Source organism: Podarcis raffonei, chromosome Z (genome assembly GCF_027172205.1).
Source record: "Podarcis raffonei isolate rPodRaf1 chromosome Z, rPodRaf1.pri, whole genome shotgun sequence".
Taxonomy (NCBI): Eukaryota; Metazoa; Chordata; class Lepidosauria; order Squamata; family Lacertidae; genus Podarcis; species Podarcis raffonei.
The window spans coordinates 23,128,544-23,140,297 of NC_070621.1; the positions used below are offsets into that span (position 1 = coordinate 23,128,544).

Consider the following 11,754-nt stretch of genomic DNA (forward strand, 5'->3'; position numbering starts at 1 on the left):
AGTGGCATGAAACTACAGGAGAGGTAGAGCAAAGAGAAGAGAACCTTATGGCACTTTTACAAGTCCCAGCTGGGCAGATGAAGCTGATGGACTATATGGAACTGGCGGAAATGACTGGCAGAATCCGAGACCGGGGAGAAGAGTTGGTGGAGGAAGACTGGAAAAAGTTTAAAGACTATTTACAGAAATACTGTAAAATTAATGAATGTTAGAAAAAGGTGGAAATGAAGTTATATGGCTTTAGTAGAAATGCTATAAGGAACTAAGTATAAATAGATTATTAGAGTATTAAAGGAAAAAATAAGGTTAGAATATGTTAAGATAATTATAGGATAGAAAACAGAGGAAGATGGAAAGGAATTGCTGAAACAATTAACAGAAGTGGAATACAAAAAGGGAGGTGTGAGGAGGTCGCTGAAATAAGTGAATGAAAGATAAGATATTGAAATTGTTTGGTGTGTTTTAAATTGTTTTTATTTTGTTTTGTTAGTTTACTTGTATTGTTCATTTTGTTTTGTAGTGTTTAAATTGTCGGAAAAGTAATAAATATTATTTTTTTTAAAAAAAAATACAAGTCCCAGCTGGTGGGGGTGGACTTTGCTAGCACTGATGGGCTGGCCTGGAGTCTTAGGATAACTTCACAAAGAGAGTTTGTTGTGGACTCTATGCTACTCATGCATGCAAGGGCTTGTTTGTTTGTTTGTTTGTTTGTTTGTTTCTGCAGCATGCACGCAACATTGTTCTTCTCAGGGTTTCATCCGCTTTAATCCAGGTTTGCCATTTCCAGTGTGTGTGTTGTGTGTGTGTGTGTGTGTGTGTGTGTGTGTGTGTGTGTGTGTGTGTTTTAACTTAATGGATTGTCCACAAAAATTGTGAAAGGGGAAAATAATACGGGTCAGCATTTTGATGGGAATGCATTGAAGAAACAGTAAAAAAAACCTCCTTGCATGAGCAGCACAGAGTCCTTGGAGGTTAAGGACTTTTGGAGGTAGAGCTATAGTTCCAACATGAGTCAGAACCCAAGAATTCAGGCCAACATCTCCCTGGCAATGTGTGGTTGTTTTGTGTGTGTTCTCATCAGAATTTGCTAGATGTCACCAATAGTTTTTGCTGCTAGTTATTTATTTATTTTCTGAACACTTCTCTGGAGCAAAAACGGTACTCCAAAACAGCACAGCTGGTTTTGCAGGGAAGGGCTGCAGTTCAGTGACGGAGCATCTGCTCTGCGTGAGGCTCAATCCCACATGGCATCTTCAGGTAGGGCTGTCTGAAACTCTGGAGAGGCACTGCCAGTCAGTGTAGATAATACTGGGCTTGATGGACCAATGATCTGACTCAAACACAAGGCAGCTTTCTAAGCTGAAGAGATGGGAAGAGACAGCAATCCAACTAAAGGGTGTGTTTGGAGTCACAGCAGTACTTGCTTGTCTTCTTCACTACTTCACTTAAAAGGAGTATATTGTTCAGTATATGTAAACAAACGAACTGCCGGAGTTGTTTTGATAGCCTAGTCCTAAATTTGATCTAAAGGGACCTTGTCTTGTATAAGATCAAAACCTGGAGAACGTGACATTGAAAGAGGTGGCTGAAACACGGATAATCAAAGCCCTGTGTGCTGTTATTGTTTGGGTTGGGTCCACACCTTGCATCTGTTGATGTTCTTTAGCATAAGTCCTATTTTTACAGGCATACACTGTGTCCATAAAACTGTGCTGCACGTAGACCATAAGAGAGTGGCCCAAGTGTCCAGCCACTCAATCCACTGAGATAGGCAGACTTCAGCCTGAAGGTGCAACACTCAACACACCAAAAGAACAAGGAAAACTCAAGGGTATCTCACACAGAGTGTCTTGATTAAGGCCATAAAGTGAGTCAGTGCCAGAGAAGGAACTTGTAGTAAATTTCTGACCCATGCTTAGCCTGTGGCATATTCTCAAAGTAAAATACAACGTTTACTGGAAGTATAGGCACTAACATGCCCAGTGATATGCCTTTTCAACTCTTCTATATCACAATGAGGTGGTCCCATAAAAATACAATGTTAGGATATGTCTTTCCTGTAAAGACCGGGGGGATAAGCAGCTTTCAAGAACATATGTTATTAAGACGTGGAAGCTGCAATAAAATGCTGCAGTGTACAGTGCTCAGTCAGTCATGCCTTATTCCAGGATATTCCATTCCATTCCCTCAATCCCGTTTCTACTCCCTTCCAATCCTCAGCAAGAATTATGTAGCTACTGGGCATGCTCAATTCTGACTGGGATTTCATTTTGTTGTACTTTTGCAAACTGTGGGGACTCTCCAAGCCTCCCAGTACCTACTTCTTGTGGGTATATGGTTCTGTTTTGACCAAATAAGAATGGGCAGTTGGAAAATGAGAAATATATTGCCACACAGGGTTTGCTTCATTCATGTCAAACCAAAGCACTTAAGGAGGCATGCAAAGTTCTCTCCCATCCCTTTTATCAGCATAACCACCCTGCAAAGTGGAAGTGTGCATGCACACGAAAGCTCATACCAAGAACAAACTTAGTTGGTCCTTAAGGTGCTACTGGATTTTATATATATATATTTCTACTGCGTCAGACCAGCACGAATCTAGAACACTGCAAGGCATGCTTTCCTGAAAGACAGACACACTCAACAAGCATCATGGCTGAGTGAGGATTTGAACCAAGCCTCCCAGTACTAGTTAAGGATACTCAAGGTCCACATTTTAAAGCAAACTGGCCCAGTCTGTACTTCCCATGCATAGAACAGAGCACTGTTATCTCTTTGTTTCTTATACTTCTCTGAATTTTGCACAGTTCTCAGCTCAGAAAATGTACAAAAATGCATACAAAAATGGAAATTTTCCAGCAATTTTTTTTTAAGTTTGCAGAATGCTGTGGCCACAGGATGGAACAGACCAGACTTTAGGCTTTGTTTTCCCTAAGGTAGTCAACATGCATTTTGCTATACCACTTTAGGCTGCCGGGGAAGGCCCATGCAATAGATTGCTGGGTCATATTTTTTAAAAATCACTCTGCAAAGGTAAACTACATGTAAGGATCTAGAGTACAGTGGTACCTCGGGTTACAGACACTTCAGGTTACAGACTCCGCTAATGCAGAAATAGTACCTCGAGTTAAGAACTTTGCTTCAGGATGAGAACAGAAATCGCGCAGCAGCAGCACGGCAGCAGCGGGAGGCCCCATTAGCTAAAGTGGTACGTCAGGTTAAGAACAGTTTCAGGTTAAGAACAGACCTCCAGAACAAATTAACCCGAGGTACCACTGTAGTCCTGTCCCCAAAACTTGGGGGGAGGGTGAGCAGAGGATTCTTTTGTACAGAGAGGCATTTGAACGTGCAAGCCTCCACCTGCGGTCGAAAGACGTACAGCTCAAACAAAGGCTTAGGACAAAGGGGAGAACAGTCCTCAAGGCAGGATCCTCCAAACAGGACTCCCATTTCAGACCAGGTCAGCTAAGTAACAAGCTGGCAGAAGCAGAAAACTAATGCACACAACTAAATACAACTTTGTTTGAAACCAATGTGTAAAATAATAATAAGAAGAATCTACCCAGGTGGCTCAGGCATGTGAATAAGTTGCACACTAGAACAGAAGGTTTGAGGGGGGAGGACCTTCCTGAGTGACGGAAGTCTATGAAGCTTTGGGGCTGGAAGGAATGGTGGGAGACTGGCTAAGCAAGAGAGGCCTTGCAAGACAGGAATTGCAGGATTCTTATCAAAGTGAACCTCTAAAGTGAAAATTCAAATAGGTAAAAATAGTTTCTATCCCCCCCAAAACCAAAAAAAGAACGAATGCATACAAAATCCCTCAAAAGCTAGAATAAAAAGGTCTGCTTTAAACTAACAAGCAAGCAAACAAGCCATTTGAAATATGTTTTCATTCAATGACACAATTACAAAAAAACTGTAGTCATTTTGGAACTTTCTAACCACATGACCTCCCTAGGAAGCTATTTCTTCACTGAAGGCATACTAGCTGCTGATTCAAGTAGTCCCTGGGTCCAACTTGCATTCCTAGCTCTGCCACGTTCCAGCAAAGTAAACATGGACAGGACAGCCGGCCTCTGCCCCCTCCCCTTTACCTTGTCCACTTCATTACTAAGCTCTCAAGCAGAGGCCTGTCCGTCTCCTTGAGCCTATGGAATATCTAGCAAGAGGGGGGGGGTCATTTTATGGGAACTGAACTCGCCTGCCAGTGTTTTAAGCCAATGGGTGAGGTCAGAGCGGTGATTGGTAAATGAGTTTCAATCCCTGGGGTCCTTAAGAGCTATTTACTCCTCCTATTTTGTGAACTTTTCTTGCTTCTGACTTATAATCCAGTCCCCAGATCCTCCCATTTACTACTCTATTTTGCTGCCTGCCAGGTACTTGCAGCAGTTGGCAGGCAGCTATATAGTATGTATGTAAGTGTGTGCACTGGGGATCAAGGTAAGTGCAGGAATGACTTGTATTGCTGCCTGCTAACCATGTTGAACAGAGGTGCACTCAGGACCACTGCTGGGAGAAAGTTTAGGTCTTGCCCTGAGAACCTTAGTGCAGCCTTCCCCAGTGTGGTGTCTTCCAGCTATTTTGGACTACAACTCCCATCAGCCCCAGCCAGAACAGCCATCCTGCGCAGCAATGAAGCCCAAGTGTGCATAACTAAAATGATTACATATTCTTCCTGTTTCTCTCCATCTCCCTTCCCTCTCCCTTCCACTGCCTCCCATTGTGTTAAATTCAGTATTTTCAGTCACATGGTCAAGCCAAAGCAATCCTTAGGATTCAGCCTCACACACATAAGAATACTGCACCACAGATAATGAATACTGAAGAAGTATCTCAATGGTTTGTGGACTCAGATTTTCATTTTATTAAAATGCAGCAGTGGCTGGCATCCAATATGCCTGCATTTGCTCTGCTACAAATGCACTGCACAGTTTTGAGCAAGTTAATTGTTCCTAGTCTCAGTCTCTCCCATACCCAATGTGCAAAATGGGAATAACCACAGCTGACTTTGAAGGTTTATTGTCAGGGAGAGCACAACACAATACTGTTACTCTGCTGGTGGTGCCTGATGGGCTGAAACAAAAACAATTCCATTTTCACTTGAGGAGAATTAAGAGGCAAGCCGACAGGACTACATCTTTTTGCCAGAACCTGCGTTGCATCTTTCAGCATTGAGTTCAGCCTTCTTGTAAAAAAAAGTCAACGAACCAAAAGACAGTTAATGGCAAAGCTCATTAACTTCTGTTCAAGTTTATTTGGAACAACAGTGTCTGACCTGAATTTCCCGTTATTCCCTATAACCTTTACCCTGCTGAACGTGGAGTAAAAGCAGTTTGGGTAGGTGAACCCTGGTGCACTGGTCCACTTTACTCATTACATTTTAGTTGTACAACTACAATGGGACTGTACATCAAAGAATGTAAAGCAGAAATGTGTCAAATGCATTTGCAAACACATGAATCATAGACCTACGTTTCCCCAGGAGCCAGGAGCAGCTCATCCACTATCTCAAAATATACCATTGGTACCCTGTGAAGGCTGGGTTATATTAGTCAGGGTAGTGAAAAAGGCTGCCTCTTTCATCTACCTCTGTTTTAGTCTGTGATGATGAGAGGGCAGAGTTGACATGAAGGGTTTTGTGGGCTATGGTTAAGTCTTGGTACCCTGCATTATCACCATATTAATGGCCTTGCGTGCCGACCTGAGAGAGCTGTAATTCTTTGAACTTCTTATTGCTATTACAAATGTTTACAGCAGGAACTTGATTTAAATATTTATGAATTTTACATGATGTTTAGTAACTGAACTGTTAACTTTTACTTACATACTTATAACTGAGGAGAAGGGAATTGATAAGGAGCAGGATCTATTGGGAAATTAACTAGAGTAAATCAATTGAACAGGAGCTGATGCTCTGGCTCAAGGTACAAATTAGCTGAAAAAATTATTAGGGGTGTTTCGGACTGGAAATTAGTTGGCTTGTATTCTAAATTCTTCTCCATACATGCAGGTCAGCATATGCAAATTTGTACCTAAGGGCCTATGTCCCTGAATCATTAAGTAACTTGCAACATCCGTGGTTGCAGCCCAAGCTAATCAAGTCACAATACAGCATGACCAGCATACAATAAACAATTATAAGTGGATAATCAAATGCAAGTTTGGACTAAAATGATGTCTGAAAAGACAGAAGACTGTTGCTTGGGGGGTGGGGAAAACTATCTTCCAAAGGAACTTTTGACTCTTGCAAAAATTCCAGTATATTCCTATTGCAACCAGTTCTCTCATGCCCCACTCTCCAAAAAGTAATCAATATCTAAAAGCATTTCATATTAGAGAAACAAAAATGGAACAATCTGGAAACAAGATGTGGGTTTCGGCTGGGTGGAGCAAGACTTCCAGGAGAAACATGCATTTGCTGCCTTTCAACATGTGAAGCAGCCCAGAATCAAAATGTGAACCATCTCCACACCGTTACCACTTCCAGCAGCCCTACAATCTTTTACAGGTGGACAGCTCCTTTAAATGCATAAAATAAAAAGAGCTTTTGACACAGATGTTAGCTGTAGCTATGATTTCAACAGTGCAGCAACAGAAAAACTTTTTAAAAAAACCTGTATTTGTCTTTGCAGTGTAAGAACTTCCGGATTTGGGCTATTACCGAAAAATTGCACACAAAGTGCATGATTTCAGGAGGGTGCAGGATCCAAACGCCCCTAGGTCATTTGGTGGGATTATATTTCCTATGCTTTGGACTTAGATGTTTAGCATTCACCATCCAGAGCAGCTTGGAAAATATGGATGCCTTGATTTGTATTGGTGTGTCACCGAACCTCTTGGGCTTGCTGATCAGAAGGTTGGCAGTTTGAATATACACAATGGGGTGAGCTCCCATTGCTCTGTCCCAGGTTCTGCCAACCTAGCAGTTAAAAAGCATACCAGCGCAAGTAGATATATAGGTACAATTGCGGCAAGAAGGTAAACAGTATTTCCGTGCGCTCTGATTTCTGTCACAGTGTTCAGTTGCGCCAGAAGTGGCTTAGTCATGCTGGCCACATGACCCAGAAAGCTGTCTGTGGACAAACGCCAGCTCACTCGGCCTGAAAAGCACGATGAGCGCCACAACCCCATAGTCACCTTTGATTGGACTTAACCTTTAGTAAAGGGGTCCTTTACTTTTTTAAAACATTATTATTATTATTATTATTATTATTATTATTTGTTTTTGTTTCCTGTATACCCTGGTAAATGGTAATATCCTGCTACTGCACTTTTGTAGAAAAAAGAAAAAGCTAAAAATAATGAAATTTACACTGATGAAATGGTGAGTCCTATAAGATACTCAAATTCATCTGGACTGGGATTCCCCAGTGTATCTGTTCACAAAACCCAGTGAAAGATCACATGAGACTCATTGGTGTCTATTGGGTAGCAGGGGCCTGGCCTTCTACAGAACCATAAACTTAGCAGGAAGTTTCTGAACAGAATGCATTCAAGTAATTGGGGGGGGGGCTATGTCACCTGTGGAGAGTTAAAATCATCTCCATATGACCAGGTAAAGGAGCTTGTTTAAACTGGAAGTATTGGCTTTCTCCCTCTTTTCCAAGGCCATTATAAGGTAACTAATATTAAGTGTGTATGTCAGCAAATGAATTAGTAGCAATTCCTTCTGCACAAAAATAGCAGAGTTAACTTGAAAATTACACACATTTAACTTGTGCACATTCAGCTTTACATGCTTGGCAAAATAATTTTTAAAAATTAAAGGGGGGGCGCATTCAGGAGAAAAAGACTTTGGGAATCTCATCTGCTATTGAACCTGATGTGTTTTGATTATGCACAATGTTGGCTTTACGCGCTATCCCTCAAACATAACCCCAGCGTAAGTTGAGACTCGTCTGCACCACAAGGTACTTTAGTGGAAAATCAAGCAAGAGGGAATTTCACAAGATCGAAACCTCTGAAAGGAGCAAGCCAAAAATGTCTGAGAATTCCCTGTCAGGGATGGGAAAACCCTGGAACTGCTGCATTTTTGCATAAGCAATTGCTGCCAGTTACATAATTAATAACATATGCATGAGGCACCTTGCATGAAATGGTTCAGTTGCACGTGATACCCAACAGGATTTCACTAGGGAGAACTCATCCTGGGAGCAACTGGCACCGCACAGTCCCTCAGCCCTTGCAGACTTTCCCCTTCCAAGTAGAAACAGAATTCTGAAAATAGCCATTTTGATGCAAGAGCTGTGTGTGTATACATTTAAAAATTCATATGCAGAGACAGCTTTCTATGGAGAGCTGGCATTCAGGAGGAGCCACATTCAAAATGCTTTAGAGGGGACATGGGTGGCTACACTCACATGTCTGAAAATTTGAGACAACTAAGATAAGAGAAAGGGAATAGGTGCGTCCCAAGGATAAATTTTCCAAGTTGTCATCCCTGTCCCTTCCCCATTCACAGGGGAAAGGGCTGCATTTTTAAAAGCCTTTCCAGAAGTATGGTAAATTCTACCAGCCTCAAAACGACACAGTGCAGGCCTAGGGCAGCAAAATTAAGTTTCCCCTGGAGCGGCAATATTGCTTGACCCAGCCTTGTTCACAAGAGTTGTTTGTTTACATACATCAGTGTTAAACTAAATGTTTCCCTATTAAGCGGCGGGGGCGGTGGAGCTATCAACCACCCTGCTGCTAATTCCATTACACACACAAAACCCACCAAAACTACAAGTGAAACATTACAAGAAATCGGAACTCCTGTCCAAGAATCAAGAGCCAGTATAGGAACACCCTAAACAAACTCAGTTTGCTTCCATTCCAAAGTCTTTCACCATCCGGATTTATGGGGTAGTTTCAACATGACGGTTTCAAAGTTTCCTACACTCAGATACATCTGTTGTAGCCTTTGGCAACTTGGTGCTCTTCAGGAAATGCTGTCTGGAGCGAACGGAAGTTCAAGCCCCAACATCTGGAGGGCACAAATGTAACCAGATATGTTAAATGGTGAACAACTTCAGCATTGTAAGTTTAGAACTGTTTTGATGGAGCTAAACAATAAAACTGTTGACAGCACCGCCACAACCAAAACAAAACTAAAACACAACAATGATCCAAAGCCATTGTGCATAATTTCTAGTCTTCCTTATTCACGGTAACTGGAACCTACAATTCATCACTGGTATAAAATGATCCTCTTAAGGCAGGGTAGGAAACCTATAGGATTCCAGATGTTGCTGGACTCTATCCCTCAACAGCATGGCCAATAGTAAGCAGTGATGAGAATTATACTCAAAAACACTGGGAGGGCCACAGGTTCACTGACTCCACCACTATCCCAAGCTCTAGGCCCTCATCTTACCTGGACTTCCATTACCAGCAGATTCTTCCACCACCCCACTTCTCATTTGACATGTCAACCAAGAGAGATTATAGGTTCTCCAGGAAGGAACAGTATATTCCAGCCTTCGTCAACCTGGTTCACCCACGAAATGTTGGACTACAATTCCCATCAGTCCTGACCAGTATGGCTAAGCTCCCATCACATTTTGGAACCTTGCAGCTGTGCAGGCTATTGCAGTGGCGTAGCGTGGGGGGCCGGCTGCACCGGGCGCAACATCTGGGGGTTAGGGTTAGGGGGCGCAAATCCATGGGTTAGGGGGCGCAAATCCACGGGTTAGAGGGAGCAAATTGCCCCGGGTGCTGACAACCCACGCTATGCCACTGGGCTATTGCCTGCCACCCTGTTGGCACACGCTGGTCTACGTAATGTACCTAAAATGTTCTCAATACAAGATGTACAATGAGACTGAGATGGGGTGAGTGCCAGGCTGAGCTTCCAGGACTCCTAGAGTCATTCTAGCATTACACAGTCGCCACATTTTCTCCCTATAGTTTGGCTTCCAAGCTTAGCTAGGGAGGTGTGTAAAGTACCGTCTCCAGATACAGAATACAAATATGATTTGCAGCTAGGTAGCAAGACTAGAGAATTATTACTATGATTCCGAAAAATACACTACTTGCAAGCAACAGGGTTAATTGGCCTGCACACTAAAGAGGAGGGGAGAGGGAGGTTTTTTAACGTTCAAAATAGGATCAAAATGTGTGTGCGTGTGTGTGTTCCTGTTCTTAATAGGCTGCTGCTAAGGAACCGGGAGGCTCTAAGACTTCCAAGCTGCTCTGATGCTCAGAGAGACCAAAATCGCACATCTCCTCCTCGTGGGTGAATGTATACACTGCCGCTATTATTTACTATCAGGCGCCGGCAGCACGCTCGGCGCTGTACACGTTTCGCTGTTGTTTTTGTTATCATTGCTTGGGGGATTCAGAGTAGCTTTTGCAACTGTGGGAAGTTTTCAAGCAGCGGGGAGCGGTGGCAGGAAACCGGCACCATAGCTGTCAACTTTCCCCTTTTCTTGCGAGGAATCCTATTCGGAATAAGGGAATTTCCCTTTAAAAAAGGGGAAAGTTGACAGCTATGACCGGCACTGAGGCGATGGACTCCACACCGCAACCCTAAACAGGGGTGTTGAGAGGGTGGCCCGCCGATCAAGCTCCCCAGCGGAACTTTTGAAGGAAGCATCCTACCTCCCACCCCATCCAAAACCCCCACACCTTTTTACTACCATCTACTTCTGGCCCGCCTACCTAGGCTCCCCTAAATGCAGCAGGCCGGAGTGTCAGCGTTGTTCGTTCCCTCCAGCCGCGCAGGGGTCTCCCCTAACCCTTGCAGCCGCCCCTTACCGACGCTCACCTGTCTTAAACTTCAGCGAGGGGTCTTCGGCGGCCCCGTCGTCCTGCAGCAAGACGTAGAGCATCCCGAAGGAGTTGTGGATACCGAAGATGGAGCCGTTGCACCAGGTGGCAGCCAGGACCACCACCCAGCCGAAGCCTCCTTCGGGGGGCGTGAAGCCCTGCGCCGCGGCCCCCGGAGGGCCCCCTCTGGCCACCACAGCGCCGCCAGACGCGGCTTCCCCTCCTTCGCCCTCCTCCCCTTCGTCTTCCAGGGCCCCCTTCTCTGACAGCGCTTGCTCCTGACTCCGCAGTGCCATCGCGCCCGCCGGTCGAGCTCCTCGGATCGGCAAGAGGAGGAGGAGCTGGTGCTTTGGCTGCTAACGCTGTAGCTCGCTTGCAAGCCGGTCCCTCACGCCTCCTCCTGCTCCGCTGCCTGCCTCTCCTCCTCGGTCTCCTCCTCTAGCTTCCCCCGTGGTCATCCCGCCGCCGCCGCCGCCGCCTCCTCCTCCTGCTGCCGCAGCGAGAGGGACCCTCCCCCTCCGCGTCCAGCCCAGACAAGCCTCGCCACGCCCCTCCGCCTTGCCTAGCTGCCTCCCGCCTGGATCAAAACACGCGCGGCTCTGCTTGGAGACGCTCACGGCGGGCGGGAGGGGAGGCAGCGCGTCCGGAACTGCTGTCCCCGCCGCTGCTGCCGCCGCCGCCGCCGCCTTGCACGGCCCCGATTCTCCACCGGAAGCTGCCTCTGGGGTCTCACGTCTCCGTCCTACCGGAGGGTGGTAGGCTGTTTGTGCAAAAGGAAGGAGGCCGCGGAGGATGCGAGCGATGGGGTCGTCCCCCACCCGCTCTGCAAAGGTACCGCTCTGGCGGTTGCAATCCGGGCTCAGCCCAGCTGTCAATCCCCCAGAATGTATTGGTGGGCCTTGCCTCTGAATACGAAGGGCATAGGAGTGCAGCACCTGCAGCCGAGGGGTGGGGGGTGTTGGGGGCCTTTGTTTTCCTCCCAAGGAAACCGAGGGGGAGAGTAAT

At 45.3% G+C, this 11,754-nt stretch overlaps 1 protein-coding gene across 1 annotated transcript in view; it reads right to left on the minus strand.

The window, feature by feature from the left end:
- The window catches only part of SLC16A2 (solute carrier family 16 member 2), a 97,588-nt gene extending 86,402 nt beyond the window's left edge, over positions 1-11,186 (minus strand). Inside the window, exon 1 of the mRNA XM_053374993.1 lies at positions 10,748-11,186. Coding sequence (XP_053230968.1) covers positions 10,748-11,045 — 298 coding nt within the window. The 5' untranslated portion in view covers positions 11,046-11,186. The remainder of the gene's footprint in view (positions 1-10,747) is intronic.
- Positions 11,187-11,754: the final 568 nt, after the last annotated feature.